We start from the raw sequence: 27,042 nt of genomic DNA on the forward strand, positions 1-27,042 counted from the left end.
CCCTTCCTTCCGAGCTGCAAGGCTCTCAGTTACGTATGAAAGAGCCTGTGTTCTGCAACTCCCATCACGCTACTTACGTACCTTTAACGAGTCAAAAGGTTTTAAGAAGTCTTTAAAAACCTATTTTCAGCCATTTCTTCCTAGACTCAGCCTGTAGCCAGCCCACTCCCTAATTTGGCCTCTGTATTTCTGTTTTTCATTCTATAAGACCTACTTTCCATCGTTGTACACAATGTTTAGCTTTGATGCTCCTGCAAGCCAGCAATCTTTGATTGTTAGTGTTTCTATTTACTGAGTACTGTTTTATTTTTTTTTTAATTTTATTTTGTGTATGTTTTTATGTTCTCCACCCTGAACCTTGGCAGATGCAGGTTATAAATCATTCTATATAATTTAATTAAATAAATAAATGTCGACCTGTCAAACTTTGTGACTTGCACGATTAAGCTTCTAGACCATTTTGTGCTGAAAGTTAAGTGATACCCAACTCTAAGAGGGAAAGATGGTTCAAAATACTGCTTTAAAGTAGAACCAAATCATATTCTATCTCGGCACAACAAATCTGCTACAGAATTGGAAGAAGAGTATAAAGTATTTAGCTCCATCTAGTGATTAACAGCTGGTAAAACAAAAAGTTGAAATGTATATGACATATTTAAAATTATTTATTTAGAATTGTATAAATTCATGTTGGGTGATCCAACTTTAGAAAATTTATCAATAGTGGGATCCTGGGATCATTTAATTTTTTTAGATAAGTAAAAATATTTCATAGTTGAGAGTTTCAGTGTAATAGTTACAATAAAATTAGTTTAGCTTTTGTAAGGGGACTGTCGTGATAGAACCGGCAAATGAATGACATTTTTGAGTGCTTACCGGTGATACCGCTCGGGGCCCATTGTGTGGCGAGATATGGTGGATGTAAATTTTATTAGCACACAAATTTTTCTGATGCTGCATTCTTGAAAATAGCTACATATACATTGAATGAACACTGATAGTGGATACGTTTTGAGTGAAATACAGTACCTCTTTGCTAATTTAGTAGCAAGGAATTTTATAAATGTACTTACCAAGACAAAATTCCTTGAACAGAAACAGCATAGATACATCCAGAGACGAGAAAAAAATGTCATCTGAATAAAAAAAAAAATAATTCACATGCTAATTCTTATTACAGTCTACTTAAATCAGATCACAAATTAACAAGGGGTCCAGTTACAAACCAAGAAGAAATACAACAATTAAAACATTGCAAATTAGAAAAAAGAAAGGACTTGAGTGGCAGAGCCAAAGGTACACTTACTAACATGAAGATTTTTGGAAGGATCTAGACACTTAACTTGAGAGTCTGGCAGCCGATCTCAGGGGGGAAGTGTCCCATTCAACATGTGGATCAATTTGGCTCCTGGAAAAGTGGGCAGCCATGGAGATAATCCCGGAGAGAGGAAGAAGATTAAGCTGCCCGGAGCTGAAAATTGATGAGAGACAGCTAAATTTAGACCCTGGCCCAAGCAGTCAATGGCAGGCCGATATCTGAGGACTAGCAGCACCCATATTATATAGAACTGCTTGATTCCAGTTTCTTTGCCATTCAGGTTTAGATGGACCTAATCTGAATTTATTGTTTACATTATGAGGTGGGGTTTGAGGGTTCTGGCACTTTTTGGGGGGCGTGTGAACTAGGGTGGCCAACTTTTCCATGGACCATAACTGGACACCCCACTAAACTTCATGTTTTGGGAGGGGAGGTGGGGCGGGGGGGCGGGGGGGGGGGGTTTACAGAGTACTGTCAGTTGTCGATTCACTCATTACTTGGCTTTCAAGCACCCCCTCGACATTCTTTTGGCTAAGATCAAGTGTAGAACCCCTCTGATTCCTCCTTCTCTAGCATTCACATCTTTTCCATCCTGAGCCTACAATCTTCTGTGTTGCTGAGTCCATTAAATAGTGTGAGAGCTATAAAGTGACAGGACCTGTGAGGTGGGGAAAAGCATACCACATTATTTACCACATGCATCTGATGTCTCCCATTTACATGTGCAAATGTGCTTATTTTAATGTGTATACGCCATCATCTTGTTAAACCGGTTTAATGAGTATTCCAGGGCTTTAGTACATACTGTGGATGCATGCTAGGTGTCCTTACTGCAAACTCTCATCTTTCATGGATAGGCTATATTTTGTAACATCCTATGTAAGTTAGCCGGTGAATATACGCATGACTTAGACCAGTTTTCAAAGTAGACCTACGCACGCAAGTCCATTTTGAAAATGATCTCAACAAAACTACATGCATGCAATTATTCTTGCTATTTGGTATAGGTTGTTTTGCTGACACAAATTCTGCACGTACTTTATTATTAAAAAAGCAAGCACATAAGTCCCAAACCCACCTAGACTCCACCCCCTGGAACTCCTCTCCCTCCTTTGTGTGTAAAAGTAAATGAATACTGTACATATCAACCGTCATTTCACAAGTGTATCAGTCATGCAGTTTTCCAAAGGACCGTTTCTGCAGATTAAGAACTACTTTCCCACAGACGTCCCTTTGAAAATGATCCTCATTGTGTATGCATAAATGTGGAACTGTGGTAATTTTCAATGAAAAATATATTGTTCCCTGTACGTACTCAGATCAGTTCAGACTCCTGGGTTTTGCCTCCCTGCCAGCAGATGGAGACAGAGAAAGTTTCATTGACACTGTACGTAACCCAGCGTGCCACCTGCAGTCCCTCAGTATTGACCTGTATTTCTCTGTCTCCAGTCTGGAGAGAAAGAAAAAAAGATTAAAAGACCAAATTTCTGGATCCTCCCAGTCTGGAGAGAAAGAAAAAAAGATTAAAAGACCAAATTTCTGGATCCTCCCGAGGGTTGTGAGGTCCTGGTGGGGCTTTCCCCCTTGGTTTGAGGTGGACAAGCAGGGAGTTGGTGACTCTTCTGATGGCTCGGTCCAGAGGTCTGTGGGGTGGACATCCAGATCCCTCATCCCCATGAAACAGTAGTGGAATTGCTGGCAGTTCTGCACTGCAAGCCCAATGGAGCAGGGAAGTATCCCTTTTATACGGTTTATCCTGGACTGGGTTGCTAAAGTTTGGCAAAAGGAGATGGATATAGCCAGTGGTCTGGCTCTTTTCTGATCCTCCATGCAGCCTGCAATCCTGGAACCTGAACCTCTTCACCAAAGGAAAATATTGATTTCTATATATCTTTGTTCTTAGAGAGTAAAAAAAAAAAAGAGAGAGAGAGAACAAGGAATTAGTTAGAGGAATCTGTGCAGCAGTGGGGTTCCGGGGGGGAGCTGCCTTTGCAGCTCGGGGAGCTCAGTGATGAGGTTTTTCAGCAGCTTCTCTGCCTGTGGAGGAGACCAGATGTTGGCTCCGTGGCACTGAGGGACTGTTCCCCTGCTTGCCAGTGGTGCTGCAGGTGCGGGGAGGAACAGGGTTTGTGTGCGGCAAAAGCAGCATGGCATTCGGGAGTATGTGTCGAGCATGACCGCACCGGTAGAGCAAGCCTTGTGGGTGAAGGGGTCTAGCGCTGAGGCTTTCTCCATCACCATGGAAACAGCGGCCATTTTTGATTCCCTAGCAGCATCGGCAGGAGAGGCAGGGGAATCCCCTCCTCAACTGTCAATGGCAGTTCCCTGTTCTGCAGAGAGGCACTTGCACTGAGGAGTCTTTGATTCTGATAGAGGTTTCCTGCTGGTTTTTCTATAAGGGGCTCTTCTCTCCCGCTGGAATATGTTATTGGAAGAGTTTCATCTTCCTCTTCCTTTAGAGAGGGAAGCAGGGGCAGTCTTTCGTGGTGGCTTTCTCTCACTAGTCTCGAGCGTAGTGTGGAATTGGAGATTCCAAATTTGATAATAGTCTCCACCGATAGAAGCCTCTCCAGATGGAGGGCAGTGTAGCAAGATCAATCGGCGCAAGGCCAGTGATTGAAACAGGAATCCTCATGACCTATCAATTGGTTTGAGACAAGAGCGGTGCATTTTACATTGCTGGCCTGCTGCCAAGGTTACGTGGCCATTCAGTATGGATCCTATCAGGCAATGTGACAGTGGTGGACTGCATCAACTATCAAGGCAGAATCAAGAATCAGGCAGTGGCTCGTGAGGCTCCAGATTTGATACCCTGGGAAGAGCAGCACTTGGAGCGGCTGGCTGCATATCACATCTCCGGAGTGAACAACATTCAGGCATATTTTATCAGTTAGATAAAGTTAGACCCCAGGGAATGGGAGCTGTCGGAGGCAGCAATGTCTCTCATTCATGGAAGATGGGGGTATCCCGACCAAAGGGAAAACCAAGGTGTTGTGGTTTTACAGCAGCTGAACAGAACTCGGTACAAAGGAATCGGAGCTCTGGTGCTGCCATGGACTTGAGGGATTCTTCTTTGTCTTCCCTCCCGTGGCCTCTGGTGGACAAGGGATTACAGTGGATAGAGAAACATCTGGGCAACATGATTGAGGTAGCTCCAGAATGGCCACATTGACCATGTTTCCCAGATCTGAGCAACATGGCCATAGATGAATCCCTGAGGTTTGGACATTGGTCGACTGCTTTCTACCAGGGCCCAATATTTTTGGGTCAGGCGGCTCACTTCTGTCTTGTGGTTTCGATTCTGAAAGGAGACATCTGACATGTAGGGGATATTATGAAGAGGTTATTTCCACCTGATTACAGGCTAGGCGATCTTCTACATCCTTGACGTATGTGTGAATTTGGAGGATCTTCAAATCCTGGTCTGCTGTTGACGGAGTGCAGCCTCGATCTGTTCAGGCTATGGTGTTTCATATTTTTGGCTTTTCTACAGAAAGGTTCTTGTCAAGGGACTGGTCTTTAACTTTCTGAGAGTCCAGGTAGTGACACTGGGTTGTCTCCAGGATAAGGTGCAAGGGTATCCTCTGTCCACGTATCTGGATGTTATACGTTTCCTTCAGGGAGCTAAGAACTTGCATCCTCAGATGCAGAATGTTTTTCCATCTTGAAATCTGAATCTAGTCCTTAGAGGATTGTGTGAGGCTCGGTTTGAACCACTAAAGAGAGCCACGGTTAAGGACTTGACTCTTAAAATGGTTTTCTTGCTGGCTATTTGTTCAGCCAGGAGAATTTCAGAGCTCCAGGTGCTGTCATGTCGATATCCATTCCTACAGATGTCCGATTCGGGGGTATCTTTATGCATGGTGCCTTCCTTTCTACCTGTGGTAGTCTTGGTGTTCCATCTTAGACAGTAGAGCTTCCAGCTTTTATGGATTTGGATTCCTCTACACCTCACGTGGGGGAGCTTAGGCTCTTAGATTGGAGGCATGCATTATTGAGGCCTCTAAAAGTCTCTAATGATTTCCATAGATTGCATCATCTATTTGTAGAGCAGATCACCTCTTTATACTTTGGAGTGGTCCAAAGAAGGGAAAAAAGTCATCTAAGGCTACAGTTGTGCAGTGGCTGAAGGAAGTGATCGAGCTGACTTTTATTTCTAAAGGATGCCCGCTGCCGGGGGTTTTAGTGGCGCACTTGATGCATTCTCAGGCAACTTTCTGGGCTGAATCACAATAAGCGTCTCTGCATGAAATTTGCTGGGCAGCTACTGGGAAGTCGTTGAACACTTTTGCTAGGCATTGTCGCTTGAATCTGGCTTCCATGTGCTTTAGTTAGTGTTCTACGAGTGGAACTCTCCAGGTCTCACCCGAGTTAAGGGGAGCTTAGGTACATCCCAGGAGTCTGGACTGATCTAGGTATGTACATGGAAAGGAAAATTGGTTATTACCTGCTAATTTTCGTTCCTATAGTACCATAGATCAGTCCAGAGATCCACCCATTTACTGGGGGGGAGAGTCCACTGCTCGTATTGTTGCTTTGTATATAGTGCGAGTTGTTGGAGGTTTTTCAATGTTGATCACTTATGTTAAATTTAAGAAACAAGTTTTCCATTGTCTTTTTGGGCAACTTCACCTTCTTCTGGCTCGTTGGAGGGGAGCGAGTTTGCTTAGAAATTTAAGGTTGCTGCTGTCATTTTGGTTTGGGTGCAGGTCAATACTGAGGGACTGCAGGTGGCACGCTGGGTTATGTACAGTGTCAGTGAAATTTTCTGTCTCCATCTGCTGGCAGGGAGGCAAAACCCAGAAGTCTGATCTGTGGTACTACAGGAACGAAAATTAGCAGGTAAGAACCAATTTTCCTTTCTTTTTTTTTACTCTTAACAGCTTGAAATAATGCTGGAGCCTAGAGTGTGGCGAGAAGCGGCTACTCAGGTGTTCTTTGCCCTGGGCCTTGGCTTCGGTGGCGTCATCGCTTTCTCAAGCTACAACAAAAGAGACAACAACTGCCATTTTGACGCTGTCCTGGTGTCCTTCATCAATTTTTTCACCTCTGTGCTTGCAACGTTGGTGGTTTTTGCTGTTCTGGGCTTCAAAGCAAATGTTATAAATCAGAACTGCATTACACAGTATGAACCTTTGTCTTTTCTTTTAACATTAAATTTCCTTCTGAAGCTCGCGGAAAAGAATCCTAAATTGTCTGCCTATTGTTGTGCCTTGCAGAAATGCTGAGAAGATCGTCCATCTTTTGAAAGCAGGCAATCTCAGTCAAGATCTGATTCCTCATCACATCAATTTTTCAGCCATTAGAGCAGAGGACTACCATCTAGTTTACGATATCATTCAGAAAGTAAAAGAAGAGGAGTTTTCTGCTCTTGATCTTGCACCCTGTGAAATAGAAGACGAACTCAATAAGGTTAGGCTGGAGTGTGCACGAGAGGTTCTGTGGAAATATCAAGACTGGTCGATTTTACTTATTGCCGTGTTTACAATAAAGGTTATTGTGCGGTTAGTCAGCACAATTCACATTATGCTAGAAATATGCATGGCTAAGGAGCAAGGGCTGCAATTTATGATTGTTGTGCAGAATCACTTAATTTATTGGTTTGGGCTATCAGTATATTGCAGGGTCCAGCCACCGAACATTGTGGCTATGAGAAAAATGCTTAGCCCTGAGACCTTTAAAGGAGGCCGTTTTCAGTAACCTGCATTATTTGCGATGCACATGGACACTTTTTAGCCCATATTTTTGAGAAGCTGCTATCCTTTGCCCCTCCATTGAATAATATTTGGAATAGTCTAAAAGTGCAGAATACTAATAATGCTTCTCCATTAGGGACATACATTCTTTTTAAACAAATGTTTTCTCGTTTTGCAACAAAACGTCTATTTTGGGTTCTTTCCAACAGAGTGAAATGAAAATAGGTTTGCCTGAAAATACATGAGAATGTTCAAATATTTTTTTGGCCTTCCCGGTCCCTCTCCACCACTTCCTGGAGTCTCCAAGGTTTTTTTTTTTTTTGGGGGGGGGGCCCTCCAATCCCGCCAGTAAACCAGGATCCGGGCCTATCTGACTGAGCTGAGCCAAGCCAAGCTGGGGGCCTCCCTATGCCCCTCTGACCCCCCCCCCTCATCCCCCCACAAATGAGCCACACTTCCTCCTTCCTGTCGGATATTTATTTATTTAAAATCTTTTATATACCAGTATTAGTGGGGACATCATACCGGTTCACAATTAAACAGCAGAAATGAAATTACATGATAACAAGGGAGCGTAACTCGGAGGGGGAATAAATTGAGAACAGCATGGAAGGAATAGTTAAAACAACAAGAGGTAACTCAGAGACTCAAGTAGAGGCTTAATGTGCAGTGTCTTGGGGAAGCAGACCAGGAGGGCGTAAGTGAACGAGGTCCTATTCTGGGTAGGCACGTTTAAATAACCAAGTTTTTAATTTTTTCTTAAATTTAGTGGAGCATGGTTCAAGGTGCAGGATGGGGGGAAGAGTATTCCATAGGGACGGTCCAGCAATTGATAAGGCACGGTCCCGTGTAGAGGAGAGGCAGGCAGTTTTAAGTGGGGGTACAATAAGGGTGCCTTGATTGGCTGTTCTGATGGGTCTTGATGATTGGTATGGGAGTAAGAGGCAGGTCGAGCCAGTTTGAATTATAGACATGGAGGGATTTGTGAACAATGGATAGTGTTTTGTAGTGGATGCGGGAGAGGATCGGGAGCCAGTGCAGCTCTTTAAGGATGGGAGTGATGTGATCACCCTTGCGGGTATTTGAGAGTAGTCATGCTGTTGCATTTTGCAGCATCTGTAACGGTTTTATATTCGCATGTATGTGGCTTGTGTATATATATATATATATATATATATATATATATATATATATATGTGGTTTTATATTCGTGTGTATATATATTCACGTGAATATATACACACACGAATATATGGTATATATGGTAGGAGCAATGGATGGCCCGCACCATTTTTTAAGTTGGCACCGGCCATCCATTGCTCCTACCATGTGACAGGGGCCGGCCAATGGCACCGATAGCCCCTGTCACATGGTAAGGGCAAAGGGCCACCTGCGCCATTTTATTTACTGGCAGCCGACGGCCCGAGAGTGGGAGATCGCTCCCGGGACCCCCGCTGGACCACCAGGGACTTTAGGCAAGCTTTGGGGGGGGGGGTCGGGAGGGTGGGGGATTGTAATAATTAAATCTGAAGGATCGGGATGGGTTGTTTTGGTTTTTTTTTCGGATCGGAACAGCCGAAAAAAAACAAACCTGTCAGAACCGCGGGAAACGAAATTTCCCGCGGTTCTACGAAACCGGAAACAATTGCTGGTACGATACACATCTCTACACAATAGACACATTTGATATCAATTACGCAAGATAATAAGCAGGTATAAAGTATGAATGCAACTTACAAGCAGAAATGTTCGCCCTGTCCTAGACCGCTCCATATTTTCTGTGTACACGCACACTGTCGATGTTTATAAAATAGCGCGTACAAGCTATTTAAGCGGGTATATGCCAATTTTACATGAGGAAGTGCTTTGAAAATTCACTGCTAAGACTTTGCCGTGTTTCCCAAATCGTTTTCCCAAGACCCCCAAACAGGTGTGGTTTTCAGCCTGACCCCACTGAATGGAGGGGATGAGTAGTCTCGAGGTTAGAGCAGCAGGCTAGAAGCCAGGGCTCAAATCCTAGTGATGTGGCCTTCAGCAAGTCACTTCAGCCTCCATTCCTTTAGGTACAAGCTGAGGAGCTTATTTACTAAAGGTTTTCTCCCATTTTATACCTATTGGGAAAAATTCTTAGCAAATAGGGCCATCTGGGTCATGAAACCTTTTCTGTTCCTGAATGTGACTAGCCTTGAGGTATAAGCTAAATATATTTAAATTAATATTCAGATTTACTGAAGAGTTTTCTTCATTTCCAGGGCAATCTTCAAATTTTTCTACCTAGGTGCAAAATCTGTGATTATTTTGTATCCAAGGGCCACAAATTTAATTTTTGAAATGGAAAGTACCCACCTGCTTTTCCTTTTGAAAATTGTAAAGCAGACTTTGCACCTCTTTTCTTCTTCAGGGTGAAATTTCAATAGAAAAGGACATGCGTAGATTTGAAAATACGATGTCTGCCGGTATTTCCAGGCCCTACTCAGAAACATGACCCAGGGAACATGGCTCCTAAATCCAGCTGAATGCATGCAGGCTGTGGAGCCCCCTTGTGTATTTTCAGCTGGATCGAGCAAGGACAATTTTCAGACAGGAAATTCATCAGAGTAAATTGCTATTAACTGGCCTAAATCATTTTTGAAAATTGCCCTTTTTGTGTCTCTGGGGGGGAAATGTTTGCTGCATGTTGGCCTTTAGATTAAGAAAGCTGAATCCTGGAAACCAGATCTGTTTGTGATTCTCAAGAATACCGTTCCAGTTTAATTTAGTGAACTACCTTTGGGGGCTGGGTGGTTGCTGGGGGTTGTAGATTGCAGAAATGATTCTGGCCTAGTAAAATGTACAAAACATGACAAAAAGAACAAATAAAAAATGAAAAGAAATGGTCTCAAAAGTGAGGAAATGTGTAGTCATAGCAACCTCCTGTAAATCTGTATGTTCCATTCATCTACAGCATCAATGTTCAGTATTTTGCTCGTGGTTTGATGGCCTGCCTTTTCTTACTCTTTGTGCTCTTTTAATTGACAGTCGGTGCAGGGAACCGGTTTGGCTTTTATTGCCTTTACAGAAGCAATGACTCACTTTCCCGCCTCTCCCTTCTGGTCTGTGATGTTCTTCTTGATGTTGGTAAACTTAGGGCTTGGCAGTATGTTTGGCACCATTGAAGGAATCATCACCCCTGTTGTAGACACATTCAAAGTTCGTAAAGAATTGCTTACAGGTGAGTGGACTCATGTGTTTACTATTAGTTGTCTGTCTTGGGCCCTTTTCATTTCCTCTTTTCTCTACCACCCTAAGGGGTACATTTTCAAAAACAGCGCGCGCGCGTACTTTTGTTCGTGCACCACGGGCGAACAAAAGTACGCTGGATTTTATAAGATACGCGCGTATCTTATAAAATCCAGGGTCGGCGCACGCAAGGGGGTGCACATTTGTGCGACCTGCGCGTGCGATACCAGGATGGGGGTGGAGTCAGGACAGAGTCGGCCCCAGAAGAGGAGGAGTCGGGGCATCACCGGGGCCGACTCTGTGCAACGCCGCGGACAGCGAAAAGGTAAGTGCTTTTTCGCGGCAGCTTTCGCTCCCAATAGCTGCACCTCCTATGGTGGTGCTATTGGGTGCGAAACGGTGCGATCGCTGCCGGTTAGCGCAGGCCCTCCCCCCGTTTCTGCCCCCCGCCCCATATCTTCTAAAGTATCGCAGGCCTGCAATACTTTAGAAAATGAGGCCCTTGGTTTGGGATAATTTATATTGTTAGATGCAATTGAATAACATCAGTGATAAACCTGGTAACCACGTGGCAGTGACTACATTTTTCAAGTGCATGAATTAAAATTTTGTAAGTAATCTAATAGGAATAGTTTACTGTTTAAAATAAAGCTTTTTAGAGTGTAATTTTATAACCATCCAAATTTCCAAAGCAAATTTCTGTGCATGTTTGCTTTGAAACATGCACAGACATTTGCTTTGGAAGTGACATTATATGCATCATTTGTAAAATCCAAAAGTATTTGTGTATGCCCTACCTCCAGCTCCCCTGGAACACCTCTCCCAGTTCATGTAAAAGAATATGTGAAACTAGATTATATGCATACTTTTATTTATGTAATGTTCCTTACGGCCCACATAAGATGTGGAGGAGTAGCCTAGTGGTTAGAGCAGCAGGCTATGAACTGGCGAGACTAGTGTTCAAGTCCCACTGTTGCTCATTTGACCTTGGGTAAGTCACTTTACCCTCCATTGCCACAGTCATTTTTCAGATCGTATTAGGGCCTTATCATGGGCATTAGGGCCATAATGCATCACAAGATGCATATAAAATTTTTCCCAAATGACCAGAATAAATTAAAATGAGGGGTGCTTAGTGTTGTGTGTGAACTGGAAATGACAGAACATAGTGGTAACATGTAAATATTAAAAAGAACAGAAGAGATGGCATAACTTTGAAGGAATCTTGCAGTAATTAAATGCCAAGCAGATGTTTGTCCAGCAAACCTACCTTGCTGATGATGGTTTGTTAAAAAAATCTTGAAACCATAATACGACATGACACCAAGTTCCTATCAAAGATAATCAGCTAAAAGTAATGTATGATTGACCATGTCAAATGCTGCTGTGTCCAGATAAACCATGAGACAGGACCATCCCTTATCCAAACTGTTGCGTCCATCGGTCGCAGACGGCTGCGACCGCTCTGCCTTACCTCTTTTCTTCCCTTTTCCTCCTCTTTGGGCAAGATGGCTGCCTCGGCGTCTCTAGTCTAGCATGGGCGTTCCAGTCCGCCATGCTCACTCCTGTGGCCTCCTAGGGCGCGCGCGCGCACCTCTCCTACACTCAAATACACATCATGGAGGGAACTTCAGGGGCGTCTGCACTGCATGACATCAATACCTCCGGGTATTTTAAGCCTCCGCTTTGCTACCACCATTGAGTTAGCAAGAACTTCAGTTAAGCTACTCTGACTGCTCTAAGCTGCACACTTAGATGCCGCTCTACACTCCAAGGGCCTCGCTCCTTCAGAAGCTCAAGACACCCGCTCCTCAAGGGTCTCTCGCTTCCATCTCCCTTCTGGGCCTTACTAATTGAGACAACCGCTCCTTGGGGGTCTCTCTCTCTTATACTACAGGACCTCTGGACTACCAGGTGCTCGCTCCTCGAGGGCCTAGCGTTCTAGTATCCTGTACCACGGACATTCGGTCCCACCATCTCTACCAGGAAGACGCCTACACTCCTGTGAGTACCTTTATGATCTGGTGCTCCAACTCCACCCACCAGGCTCGGCGCTGCCTGCACCGCGGTTCCCCGCCTCTCTGAAACATCTGTGTGAGAATCTACTTCTGAGACTGTTGAACGTATTGGCACCTCGCGGACATCAGTGCCTTATTTCCTGCTTCATACCATCTACCCACAGCAGTACAATAAAGTCTTCCATTCTATCTGTGTCTGCTATCTGAGTTTAGCCTATCACTGTGTTCCCCACGGGAAGGAGCCCCATGGGTGGAGTCATCTTCACAGCGACCAAGGGTCCACAATGCCACAAACACAACGGATTGCTAACTCCATGGACTCGGCTCAGACCGCGGCCCTGCAGGCCATCCCTGGCCTAGCCCAGCAGATCACGGAACAACAAAAGTCTTTGGAGAGCCTAGCTATTGCCTTCAATCAGTTACATGCTCAACTGAATTCTTCAGCTCCTCCTGTGAAGGAATTGCTGTCTCCAGTGGTAACTCCAGTGCTGTCTCCAGTGGTAACTCTTCCTAGAAGGAAGAGCCCTGGCTTGGACTTCACTGTTATGGGAACGTGAAGATCCTATCCTGAATGACTTACCAGGATTCCTAAAACTTTTTAAGTCTGTTTTTGATGACCCGGTTCACCAGACTGTCGCTGGATCTGCTTTGCTCAATCTTCAGCAAGGTAACAAGCCACTTACAGACTTGCAATTGAATTTAAGACTTTAGCATCCGAATTACATTGGGACACTGGATGCTTACGTGTCATATTCATGGAGGTTCTCAACCTTCGCCTAAAGTACGAGTTAGTGGCTCGTGATTTGCCAGCTACCCTAGAGGGTCTGATGGAATTGGCTGGGAGAATTGACCGCCACATCCACGACAGAACTCAGGAGGCAAAGAGTCCATGAAAGTCTATGGTGGGGGCTAACCATCCTAAACCTGTGCCGATTGCTTCGGGCTTACCGTCTGTATCCTTAGAGGAAGAAGAGCCTATGCAGTTAGGCCGTAGCCACTTAACTTCCAAGGAGATACGTTTCCGCAAGCGCATGGGGTTATGCATGTATTGTGGCCAATTGGGCCATGCAGTCCAGACTTGTCCCATCTGTCCGGGAAACTGACAGGCCTAGGATCTGCAGGAGGACTTCTCCTAGGCCTCACCTCTCCTACTTCTCCATTATCCTTACCAGTATTGCTGCTCTGCGGAGGTCTTGAATTTCAGACTCTCGCTCTCATTGACTTTGGTGCAGGAGGTAATTTTATTCTGAAGCGCTTCCTACCACACCGATAGCTAAGCGCTTCCTACCACACCAATAGCTAAGCCTTTGCGAATGTCCTCTATCCATGGAGAACCACTTCCTGGAGACATTTTATTGACCACCCAGGCCATTGGCCTGCACACTGGAGCTCTACACTCAGAATCCATTTCGTTTCTAGTATTAGAGAAAGCCATGCATCCAGTGGTATTGGGGCTGCCCTGGCTTCAAGACCATATGCCACAATTTAATTGGGCCATATTGGAACTGTCCCGGTGGGGACCAGTCTGTCATGGTCGGTGTCTGGCGGAAGTTTCACCGCTCATCTGCATACCCACCACTCCATCACTACCTGGCTTACCTCCACAATACGCCTCTTTCCAGGACTTTTTCTCAAAACAAGCAGCTGATGTTCTTCCACCGCACAGAGAGTTCGACTGCGCCATAAACCTGAAACCTAATTCAAAACCTCCCAAAGGAAGAGTTTATCCTCTGTCAGTAGCCGAAACTAAAGCAATGTCTCCCTACATACAAGAAAATCTATAAAAGGGATTCATCAGACCCTCCAAATCTCCTGCCAGTGCAGGCTTCTTTTTCGTAGGGAAAAAAAGATGGCACCTTACGCCCCTGCATTGACTACAGGGGTCTGAATGAGATTACCATCAAGGACAGGTACCCCCTGCCCTTAATTTCTGAACTGTTCGATAGGCTGCAAGGTGCCAAAATATTCTCCAAATTGGACCTTAATGGAGCTTACAACTTGGTGCGTATTCGACAAGGAGACGAATGGAAGACTGCTTTTTTTTTTAAATTTACAATTTTTATTATCCATCCGCAATAAAAGACACAAAATCAGCATATACAGTGCTCAGAAGCCAGTAAGCCATTGGAAGATCCAAAAGGCAGCATAAATTCGGATAGACAAACATTGAAACAAAAAGTAAACCCTCCCTCCCATCCCCTTCCCCTCTCCCTTCCCCCCACCCCCCCCCCCCCTCCGGGTAGTAAGGTACCAATGCAGATGAATCAGAAAAAGAGATTGACAGGAATTCAAAGCAAAATTGTCTGTTGGACACCAAGCAAGGGACGGTATTAAGAGTTTGTTCACTGCGCAAGGACAGATGAGCCGAAACAAGAAAGTCCAGCTCCACAGGGCCCAAAGTCCCATTCGAGATCCACACTGATCCAAGAAAACCATCACAGGGTGCCAGATTGGGCGATGTAGTCCAAGAAAGGCCGCCAAGTCTTGAAGTAGGATGACAATCTGTGATGTTTAGTTGCCGTTAGGTAAGATAAACTCCGATACTGTTGTAATAGGGTGACAATGTCCGTAAGTCCGGGAACCATCGTGGTCTTCCAATGTTTAGCAATCAAGGTACGGGTTGCAATAAACATTTGCATACAGAAACGTTGATGAAACTTATTAACAGTGTCAGGGAAAATATGGAGCAACGCTAATTCAGCGCCATAAAGAATCTGTACACCCAACACATTGGTTAACCAGGCAAAAACTTCCGTCCATAAGGGAACTACAACAGAACAGTCCCACCATATATGCATAAAAGTGCCAGGCTGCCCACATTCGCGCCAGCAGTAGGGCGACAGCGAGGGAGAAAAGTGATGTAACCTGTCCGGCGTATAATACCATCGGTAAATAATCTTATAGCAATTTTCTTGCATGCGCGCTGAAATAGAACATTTCCGTGCATTGTAGAAAACCGCTTCCCATGTTTGCTGCCCCAAGGACCTGCCCAAGTCAGTTTCCCAATGGGCAATAAATTTGCCCACCACCGCTTGCGATGGGAAGAACAGCTGGTAGACCTTGGAAATTAGGCCCTTGATCCTACCACTATTCTGACAGTAAGTTTCCATAAGAGATCTCCCCGGGCGTAAGGAGCCGTCCCTCAGGAGACCGTGGATATAATGTGTTACCTGGGCATAAGCTAGATAGTCTCGGTGGTCTAATTGATATTTCTCAAAAAACTGGTCCCGAGGAATAATGGACCCCTGAGAGAAAAGGTGACCAACCAAAGTGAGCCCCCTCTCTCTCCAGAACCGGAATCTGCTAGATTGATACCCACTGGGGAAACAGGTATTATTCAATAGAGAGGACTGATAGAAAAATGTATAATTCCCAACCAGGCGTCTCCGACTATGGGCCCACACTTTAAGTGTAACCTCCAATGAGCATGGGATGTTGTCTACCGGCCGCCAGGTTGAGCGGGGCTGCCAAGGCATAGCAGACCACGCCATGGGGCCCACGATAGCTTGCTCCACCAGTACCCATTGTTTCGGTTCAGCTATACGGTGAGCATCTATAACTGCCCGTAGTTGAGAAGCTATATAATAATACTGAAGGTTGGGTACCCCCAATCCCCCCTGTATCTTAGGCAAGCAGAGCACCTGTCTGGCCACCCTCGGAGGTCTTCGTCGCCAAATAAAATCAAAAAATTTTTTCTGCCATCTACGCACAATGGTGGGAGAAATATATACCGGCAAAGAGGCAAAAAGGTATAGTAATTTAGGCAGTATTGTCATCTTAATTATAGCCACCCTCCCTAGCCAAGAGAAACCTCTCTTGTTCCAGCGGCTCAAATCCAACGTAATGTTGTTAATAAGTGGGAGATAATTCAAGGAGAATAGATCCGTCAAATTGGGGGATATACGAACGCCCAGGTACTTGACCTGAGATTTAGCCCACTTAAACGGAAATTGGGTTTGTAGACGACGTACAACTCCCTGATCTAAATTAACATTAAGGAGTTCCGATTTCTCTACGTTCACCTTTAGGCCCGCTACGCTGCTGAATGCATTGAGCTCATGCATCACCCCCCGCAATGATCTCTCCGGATCTGTCAGCATTAGAAGCACGTCATCAGCGAACAGAGAAAGAGTGTAGTGAGAGTTCCCTAGCTTTACTCCCTGAATCTCAGAAGAGGCCCGAATCCGGGTAGTTAGGGGTTCCATATAAAGAGCGAACAACAGTGGGGAAAGCGGGCAGCCTTGCCGGGTCCCTCTGCCTATCGGAAAAGCCGGCCCATAACCATTGTTTACTTTGACCCTGGCTTGAGGATGGTCATACAGCTTGGCTATCCAGTTGATAAAGTAGGGTCCAAAAGCCAGCTTATTCATCAACTGAAAAAGGAACGGCCAATGCACTAAGTCAAATGCCTTTTCGGCATCCAACGACAGTAACACCGCCGGTACCCTCTTCTTGCGTACCCACCAAATAAGATCTATGACCTTGCGGATATTGTCTGCCGCCATGCGCTGGGGAACAAAGCCGACCTGGTCATTATGTACCAGTCCTGGTAGAAATTTATTAAGTCTCAAAGCTAATAAATGGGCCAGAATTTTTAAATCGACATTAATGAGGGAAATAGGCCTGTAAGAGCTGCATAATGTGGGATCTCTACCCGGCTTGGCTAGCACCGTAACCCCCGCCATATTAGCGTGGGAAGGTATAGAGCCGCCTTCCCGAAGACCATTAAAATAGTCAGTCAGGGGTTCCACCACTGTGGCAGAACATTTTTTATAATAGGCTCCGGAAAAGCCGTCAAGGCCTGGAGACTTCCCCAGCTTAAGAGACTTAATTGCAAACCCCACTTCCCCAGGCGTAATGGGAGCATCCAGCATCTGCTGCTGTTCGGTTGTTAAGGAGGGGAGAGCTACCGTGTCCAGGTATTCTGCAATATCAGAGTCTAGAATAGACGTCTGAGCGCTGTAAAGCTTAGTATAAAAGTCAGAAAAGGACCGACGGATATCTGACGTGGAAGTATGAGTTAGGCCTGTATCGCTTTTTATTTTAGAGATATTATTTTGAGTCATCTTAACTCGTAACTGCCGAGCTAACAGACGTCCAGCTTTATCCCCCCCTTCATAATAAACCTGCTTGGTGAGATCAAGGGCGTGTAGCACCCGGTGATTATCGAGAGAAGCGAGGGAGTCTTTCAATGCCAGCATCTTCCGGTAGCATTGAGAAGATTGCGTTCGCATATGTTCCCTGGTTACGGCAGCCAATTGAACATGCAGGGCAAGCCTATCCCTTTCCCTATTACGTTTGCACCATGTCGCTCTAGAGATCAACTTACCCCGGGCCACAGCTTTAGAACATTCCCATACAACAGCCGGAGTAATCTCAGGAGTCTGATTAAGTTGGAAATACTCCTGGAGGTGCTCATTCAGTTCCTTGGTAAAACGCTCATCACTCAGAAGTGATTCGTTCAATTTCCAGAACCTATCCCCCGTGTCACTGCTGTCTAGGGCTACACTCATTCTGATCAGGGCATGGTCTGACCAGGTAATGGGGTCAATATCCACCGTGTGCACCTGATTACTCGTTACTCCGTCCACAAGGAAAAAATCAAGTCGGGAATAGCTAGTGTGGGGCGCCGAGTAATACGTATATACACGAGCTCTTGGGTTACGATTCCGCCAGATATCCAATAAATGCCACTCCTCCATAAGGTCCCTCAAAGCATTTCTGTTCGCGTGAGAGGTAGCGACAGACGCCTTGGAATTATCCAATTCCCGGCATAGGGTGACATTGAAGTCCCCCCCTATGATTATAGAGCCTTCAGCGTGTGTTAGTAGCAGAGACTGAATCCCCTTCCAAAACCCCAGCTGGTCTCCATTAGGGGCGTACACTGTTAATAAAGTGTAAACCTTCGCTCCCACCCGGATTTTCAGGAGTACATACCTCCCCTTGGGATCAGGTATATGGAGGATATATTCAAACAGCAGTTGAGCGGAGATCAATATACCAGTCCCTGCGTATTTGGCTTGGGGGCCACTCGCCGCTAGAAAAGCATGGGGATATTCTTTAAATGCCAGCAAATGGCCATACCTCCTTTTCAAGTGGGTTTCTTGGATGAACGCTATATCGGTTCTAAGAGAGTTGAGCTCCTTCCTGAGCAAGTAGCGTTTTCTAAAGGTATTTAAACCTTTAACATTCAAGGACACTACAACAACCATAGTGAAAAATAATAGGGCGCAAAATCCCACAAAAAAAGCCCGTGATCGTGCGCCCCGTAGGGCGTCGCAGGCAGGAAATAGGCCCATCCTCCCACACCAGTGATGTCCAAGCAGTGCACAAAACATGTCAGCCCATATGCAGAGTTCCAAATCCCCTGGTACCCAAACCCCTTACCCACACTGATATGATTCGCCCTCCCCACGCAAATCATGGCGGGGGAACCCAAAGAACAACACCGGCAGCCCCTACAGACCGCTGCTCCCGCAGATATGCCTTAAAACGAACAATAGGCAATAGAAACATTAAATTATGTGAAAACAAGCAATGAAAACAAGTGCAGTAGAACACGTGATAGTAGCACAAACTTTGAAACATGAACACAATCATGACAGCAATATCATCGATAGGATGACACATTTTAAATTGTAATAAACTTTAAAGTACAAGGAACCCATCAGCCCTTCTCGCCCTGAGGATGTCCCTTCCACGACTGTTGCCTTCGTAAGCGGCCCCGACCCGGGCCCTGCCGCTGCCATCTCGGGGTGGAATCTACAGGCCGTGCAGCTCGAGGTTGAACTGGAGGAGTAAATGGGGCCTCCAGGCCCGCCTTTTTAAAGCACTCCACCGCTTCTTCCAGGGAACGGACACGGTATGTCACTCCCTTGCGCTGGAAAATGAGAGCAAAAGGGAATCCCCAGCGATATCGAATTTCTTCATTACGGAGCGCTGAAGCCACTTCCCGTAGCGAGTATCGCTTCTGTAGCGTGGATGGGGCCAGGTCATTGTAGATAGAAATGGTGTTATTTTGCCATGACCATTGCTGCTGCGATCGCGCACATTTAAGGACCTCCTCCTTTACCTTATAATGATGAAACTTAATTACAATGTCTCTCGGCTGGTTGTCTTTGCGCTGGCCCAGCGCTCGGTGTGCCCGCTCGAGATCTATATCTCTTCCGCTGTCTGGGGAGGTAGAGGGTCCCTGAGCCAGTATAAATTTGCAAATGGCCGCCGCAACTTGCATACAGTCTGCGTACTGTTCAGTTTCGGGAACCCCCCTCAAGCGGAGATTCGCTCTCCGTGAGCGATTCTCTAAGTCTTCAAGCTTGTTATGCACTTCATCCAGCTCTACGGACATTTCTTTATTTTGAACCGCCAAAACTTCAAGCGCTGCATTTTGAGTCTCCGCCCTAATATCCAGGTCGTCTACACGATGTCCCATAGAGTTAAGGTCCTCCCGCAACTCCGCCATGGTGGCTAGCAACTCCGTCTTGTGAGCTTTAAGGTCTGCCCGGAGTTCGATGAACCATGTGCGCATCTCCGCTCGGGTCGGAAAATCGGGGGTCGTTCCCGTGGTCGGCATCGTATCAGCCATAACAGTGCTCGCCGAGCTGACCGCGCCAGTTTCCGCCTCATGGTTATCCTCGGCCTGGTCCTCCTCGGCCTGCATAATCTCCGACGCCACCCTACTAAAGGAAAACTGTTTTAAATCAGTTGGTCGTTTGCGGGCTGCCATCCCGGGATGTTCCCCTGTTCAGAGAGCCTAGTCAAACTTGCACACTCGCAACCTGTTTCCAGCTATTCGCCTAAATGCTGTGAATGGGAGCGGAGCAGACGTCTCAAGCAGCCATTTTCCAGCGCTGCTCAATAGTGCCCCCGGAAGACTGCTTTTAACACCCGTGATGGACACTTTGAATACCTCGTCATGCCCTTCAGTTTAAGTAACGCACCCACAGTCTTTCAAAATATGATGAACGACATCTTAAGGGACTTACTTTATCAATGTGTGGTAGTCTCTCTTCATGATATACTGATCTTTTCGCAAGATCTGCAAACTCATCAGTAGGATGTCAAGAAAGTCCTAAGACGTCTGTGTGAGTTCCACTTATACGCAAAGCTTGAAAAGTGCGAATTCCACAAAGAGTTTGTACCCTTCCTGGGATACATTGTGTCTAAGAACGGGTTTCAAATGGACCCTAAGAAATTAGAAAGTATCCAGAACTGGCCTCAACCTACAGGCCTGAAGGCACTGCATCGCTTCTTGGGCTTCACCAATTACTACTGGTCCTTTATTAAAAACTACTCGTCATTCACAGTCCCTCTAATCGCTGTGACCAAGAAGGGAGCCAACCCTGCCAATTGGTCTCCAGAAGCCATATCAGCCTTTCTGATGCTCAAAGAGGCTTTTCAGAAGAAGCCATGTCCCCGCCACCCTGACCCACACCGTTCTTTCATCATGGAGGTCGACGCATCAGACTTGATGAGGGGCGGTGCTAAGTCAGTACAACAAATCCAATGTGCTCCATCCTTGCTCCTTCTTCTCAAGGCGATTCTCGCCTGCCGAGAGAAATTATGGGATAGGATCAAGGAGTTACTCGCAATCAAGCTGGCTTTTGAAGAATGGCGTCCTTGGCTAGAAGGCGCACAACACCAAATTGTAGTATACACTGATCACAAGAATCTGGAGTACCTTCAACATGCTCAATGACTCAATCAATGTCAAGCAAGATGGTCCCTGTTTTTTAACAGATTTGACTTCCTTCTGAAGTATCGCCCAGGAGAAAAGAACACTCAGGCTGATGCCCTTTCATGATCCTTCTCCCCTCAGGATGTGCTGGATGAACCCCGTCATATCATTAATCCCGAAAGAGTGGTCCTCGCAGCCACCCACATAGTACCCACTGGGAAGACGGTGGTTGCCAGAAGTGTAAGGAAAAAACTGTTGAGGTGGGCTCACGATTCCCATCTGGCAGGCCTTCCGGGACAGAGTTGTATTCTAGCTATGTTACCTCTGTACTACTATACTATTGGTGGCCAACCATGAAAAAGGGCTCCTGCGCTGTTTGTGCCAAACAAAAACCACCACCCAGGCATCCTTGGGGCCTATTACAGCCTCTACCATCGCTGGATGAACCATGGATGCATATAGCAACCGATTTCGTTGTGGACCTGCCTTCATCCAACGGAAATAACACCATTTGGGTCACGGTTGACTGCTTCTCCAAAATGGCACATTTTGTAGCACTACCAGGATTGCCCTCTGCCGGCACCATCTTTAAAGATGGCGCCGGCCAGCGAGTGCTCCTACCATGTGACAGGGGCCGGCCAATGGCAAGGATACCCTGTCACATGGTAAGGGCAAAGGGCCATCGGCGCCATCTTTATGAGTGGCAGCCGACGGCCCGAGAACGGGAGATCGCTCCCGGGACCACCACTAGACCACCAGGTAATTTTAAAATGTTTTGGGGGGCTCGGGAGGGTGGGGGAAGCTAAGGGGTCATTTTTAAAGGGTCGGGTGGGTTGTTTTTTTTATCGGGCCATCAGCGCCATTTTTGAGTGGCAGCCAAAATGGCGCTGATGGCCCGAGAGCGGGAGATCGGTCCCCGCGCCCCCACTGGACCACCAGGTACTCGTAAAAAAGTTTTGGGGGTGTTCGGGAGGGTGGGGGAAGGTAAGGGATTAGTTTTATAGGGTCGGGGTGGGTTTAGGGGTTGTTTTGGTGTGCCTGTTTTCCCGCCCTCCCCCTCCCCCGATTTACGATTTTTCACGATAAATCGGGGGAATTTCTATTGTATTGTGACAACGATTTTTGACGATTTAAAAATATCTGACCATTTTTTTAAATCGTCAAAAAACGATTCACATCCCTAGATGTTAATATGTCCCCAAACTGGTGACAACCCACCCCCAGGCACTTTGAAGGCTGCATCCTCATCATTCCCAGTCACCCCAGGATGAGTCAGAAATTAACACAGGTCCTTCTACATGTTAAGCCCAAAACAAATTTTAACAGAAAGGAAAGCAATATTTATAGTAACAAGGCAGACAAGTCCTACGAATTGCAGGTTAGATTTCATTACACTTTTTTAAATGAGGTACATAATCTGAGAAAATCTTTTATCTGAGGATGAGCAGTATGGCAATTGCCAAACATAGGGGTGACATCTGGAGCCCATCCCCCTTTTAAAAGCCTTCAAAAGCAAACACATTGGGGACACATAAAGCAGTAATATACTTCAATCCAAATAAAGACTTTGGCCCCAGGTCTCATTGGTGAATCACATGTGTCAAACACTTTAAACTCAATCCTGATCAAAGTCCAAGAAGGAGAGCTAGCCACAAAAAGCAGCTCTCCGGTCTTCATGCACGTAACAAGGCACAAGGGTAGATGTCTTGGTGGGTGGGACTTCTGGGTGTACCGAGGAGGGAGGCAGCTGACACTCATGGGGCCCAGTGGCAGTTGGGAAGGCAGAAGGCAACAGCTGCACAGTAATAACAGCAGACTTAGCTAGAGTCCGGTGCCCTAGGTTATTTAAGAAAAGTGTCATTAGTGTATGCAAAGTTAGTTTATGCTCAAGTTCAAGACAGTTAATTTGATATACCGCCTTTCAAACTAATTTAAAAAAAATATTTACTCGCATGAAACCTGGTTTTATGCACAAAAATGAGCATTGTAAAACTGACCAAGGCTAAGTGCATAAAAGTGTACATAACCCAGTTTCACATTATGCGCATTGAGGAGAGGATTTCCAGGAGCTGTAGAGTTGACTTATGTTCATATTTTTTTTATTTTAAAAATTATGCACGTAAGTTATCCCACACAAATTATGTCCTGCTCAAAGCAGGTGTAACTGGGCAAGGTAATTTGTGTGCCTACTTGGTGAATTATTTGAGGATTTTCAAAGCGAAATTATGCACATAACTTTCAGTTTTGAAAATACTTGTTAATGTTTGTTTGTGTGTACGGTGTAAGTGCAGACTTTATTGCTATACTGGGTGTTGTGAAATTATACTCTTAATATGCCTGAACCAGCTTGTGAGAGTTTTAATAAGGTAATGAGATGCAAAACTATACAAAATATCTCATTACTTATTAGTGCAGTGAAAAAGTACATGCACAAACTGATTCACTGATGCATTAGTACAAAAACTAACTTTAAAATCTACCTCATTAGCATAATCTTTTAGCGCATGCTATATTTACAAGCTTTAACAGCCAATGTTAGTGCACTTCACTACATCAGCTACTTAGATATGTGCAAACAATACAGAGTCAAAATCAAACTCAAACCAGAAGCAGAAAATCTGAAAGAAATAAAAAAAAAAATGTAATCCAGATTTTTGTAAAACCCAGAGACGATCAGTTTGGGATTTTTTAAAAAATGTGCTTGAAACAGACTGAGAAACCTGTTAAAATGTCACAGATATTTTGAATTCTTTGATGAAGTTCACATATCATTAGAGAGGTTTTAACAGTTAAATTGTATAGTGATATAGTAATTAGATAGGGGGTAGGGAAATCCCTGCAGTACCTGAATGTAATCCGCTCTGAAGTGCCTGAAAAAGCGGAATATAAATCAAATAAATAATTACTTTGAAGTTGCATGTCCTCCTATTTTGTATTCCTTATAAAGGGGCCTTCTTTGAAAGTGCTATGGATAAAACTGAAGAAGACAGCAACTTTAAAATGAGCATGCGAGCGCCCATGGGCACACGGCCACATACGCTGAAATCTTATATCCTGCGTGCAAGTTCGCGCGCATGTTATAAAATAGGCTTAGCACGTGTATGTGTGCTCCTAATTTTAAACACGGACAGCTGGGAATTGTCGGCATTTTCATGCACATGCGAGTACATTTTATAACGTGTTCATGAAGGAAGTGACCAGTGTAACCAGTTCATCCACCAGTTTGCCCAGTCAGTCCCTAGGTCAGTGATGGCAAACTCCAGTCCTCAAGTGCCACAAACAGACTAGGTTTTCAGGATATCTGCAACGAATATGCATGAGAAAGATTTGCATACACTGCCTCCATTATATGCAAATCTATCTCATGCATATTTATTGTGGATATCCTTACAACCTGGCCTGTTCGTGGCACTCGAGGACTGGAGTTCGCCATCACTGCCCTAGGTCATCAGGACCCCTCTGGTTCTTTAACCTGCACTCCCCCAGTTTAACCAGACCCCTGAAGCAGTTCCTGTGTGGCTAGAAATACTTTTATTCAAACTTACACCTCATCATTAGCAGACGTAAATTTACGCTGAAATGAACCGGAGGCGCGCTGCTTTCACTTTACTACATATACGCATATCTCTTGGCCCCTCCCCAGAAGCCCATGCTCTGCCCCCATCCTGCCCCTTGATTTCCCGTCGCGAGATAATCACGCATTGGTATTTGTGAATGTGGCAGGTTTATAAAATGGTCTGGGCATGGATAAGCAATGCACGCGCCTGCATCTCCCAGTTTTGGCACAAGTATCACTTTTCACATTCACCTTTTATTAGCGCAATTAGCAGTGATGGGGGACTGCATTTAGTAGCTCACATAATTTGCGGTGTGGCTCCCTCGCAAATTAGCAAGTACAAAGTACAGATGTTAAAACCACCCATGCAATTTTTCACCTGCTGTTTGTAAGGGCAGCTGCGAGGGGGTAAAACAGGATGCATACATTTGAAAATGCCAAGTATGTGCGCTATTTTACTCCCCAACTTAAACAAGCTTCCAGGAACGCGGGGTTCTTTTCAGCCTGGGTAAAAGTGCCTGTGCTACAAACCTGCTCATACTTTTAGCCAGGCAGAAGAGGATAGCTTACAGATAAGTCAGTTCACCGAGGTAAATCTTACTTGTCCAGTTCTCATTTTTTGTCTATGGAAAAATTCTTAGCACATATAGCAGAACATTATTTAACTGTAAAATGAATTGGAATGCTTTGGAATGTAACGTACAATTTTACTATGGTTATTGCTATATCTCCATGTTTTCCAGTTGGATGCTGTCTTTTTGCCTTCAGCATTGGTTTAATTTTTGTGCAACGTTCGGGAAATTACTTTGTCACGATGTTTGACGACTACTCTGCTACACTGCCTCTGCTGATTGTGGTCATTTTAGAAAATATTACAGTTGCCTGGGTCTACGGCGTTGACAAGTAAGCAAGAATACAAACTTTCAATGTTGATGAATTTGATTCACAAGGAGGAAGCAGCAAGAGATGGGAGAACGAAAGTCCACAAATTCATATTTCGTGAATTGGTAGACTCGTATTTCCTGTGAGTTCCATCCAAGATAAGCCAGCGAATCTGAGCTAACTCCAGACCACAAAACGATAAAAGCAGTTTTCATCAGACTTGGGATGAAATGTGAGGGTGGGAGTCTGGGAAGGGGCTGCTCTTGTCTCTCCTACTGTCTTGTCTCATATAGAGGGTAAGACGGGAGAGCTGTTCCATGACTCCCACCTTTACGTAAGTGGTCAAGGGTGGCCTGTCCTCACAGTTTCTTTTCTCTTCCTCCTTCTCTGCCCAAGTGAAAAGAACATCAGGATCCCAGCTGATATAGGCTAGCTAAAAAATGCTGCATTGTGATCTGTTCTCTGTCTGGTTTCCTTCCCAACTTACGAAATTCCAACTATAAAAAACTACCACCTAAAACAAACAAGAGACAGAACTATATGAAGAGCAGGCTCTATTCTTTGGAACTTCTTACCAAAAAACCTTCGAACATCTACTGACACCAAGAAATTTAAACAAGAACTGAAATCCTGGTTTTTCAACAATGCCTTCACTCTCTGTAACTAAAAGCTCACCCTTAATTCTACGATACACCCCCGAATGTCTTCAGGTTTATATGTCATCCTTTTAACTCTCCATTTGTTCTTTTTTGTTAAACCTTATACACCATTGTGATCTAGTGATTCTCACATGGAATGACGGCATATAAAACCCCAAATAAATAAATAAATAAATGTGTCCTGCTTTAGCTCTGACAAGGCTGTGAAGTATACAGGCAAGAGTTGGTTACTATAGTTACCAGTTGTTTCTTTGCTCAGCAGTACACAGCTATAGAATTGATTGTGCCATAGCCTTGAATGGGAAACATAACAAATTAAATGAATATTTTGCTCCAATTCATGGGACCCCTCCATTTATTTTGGGGGTCCATGATTGAAACAAAAATAGATTCATTTATTGTGTTGTTTCATCCATTTGTTTCAAACAAATGCACAACCCTGCCTGGCAATCCTCCAATTAGGGAAGTTGGCTACACCTGTGCATTTTAGTGCAAGGTAAAACCATGTTACCACATGCAAAAAAGTTACCACAGCTTAGTAAATTAGGCCTGGATTTATCAAAATGCAATAAATATCACCTGTGATAGAAAAAGGGGTGTGTTTTATGGTAATAGGCAGTTTATTGCAATTTGTGCTAATACCTATGTGAAGAGCTAAATTACTGCAAATAGTGATAACTTTTTTGCACTTTGAGATAATTGTCAGAATGTGGTATTTCCTACATACAACCACTGGGAGAACCATGTTTACTATCAGGGACACTGAGGTGAGGGGGAGGGTGAGAGAGAGAGAGAGAGACTGACTAGCCATCATGCCCTAACCCTAGGTAGGTATTTATATCTCTCTGGGAGGCCCACTTAGTAACTCAAGGTGAGGTTTAGGTATTAGTGTAGGGGTTAGGGGCCACTTTGACATTCAAAGTGAGACGTACGAACAGAACAGTGCTCTCTTGTGAAGATCTGATGACCTTCGGAGTGAGGAAACTCACTCAAAGATGATATTTGTGCAATGTTCTC

General features: G+C 44.9%; 1 protein-coding gene across 1 annotated transcript in view; it reads left to right on the top strand.

The window, feature by feature from the left end:
- Positions 1 to 27,042, top strand: part of SLC6A15 (solute carrier family 6 member 15) — a 99,941-nt gene that overhangs the window by 58,610 nt on the left and 14,289 nt on the right. Inside the window, 4 exon segments of the mRNA XM_029597086.1 lie at positions 6,202 to 6,443; positions 6,538 to 6,730; positions 10,033 to 10,225; positions 25,228 to 25,387. Coding sequence (XP_029452946.1) covers positions 6,202 to 6,443; positions 6,538 to 6,730; positions 10,033 to 10,225; positions 25,228 to 25,387 — 788 coding nt within the window.

The sequence above is a fragment of the Rhinatrema bivittatum genome, chromosome 4 (genome assembly GCF_901001135.1).
Source record: "Rhinatrema bivittatum chromosome 4, aRhiBiv1.1, whole genome shotgun sequence".
Taxonomy (NCBI): domain Eukaryota; kingdom Metazoa; phylum Chordata; class Amphibia; order Gymnophiona; family Rhinatrematidae; genus Rhinatrema; species Rhinatrema bivittatum.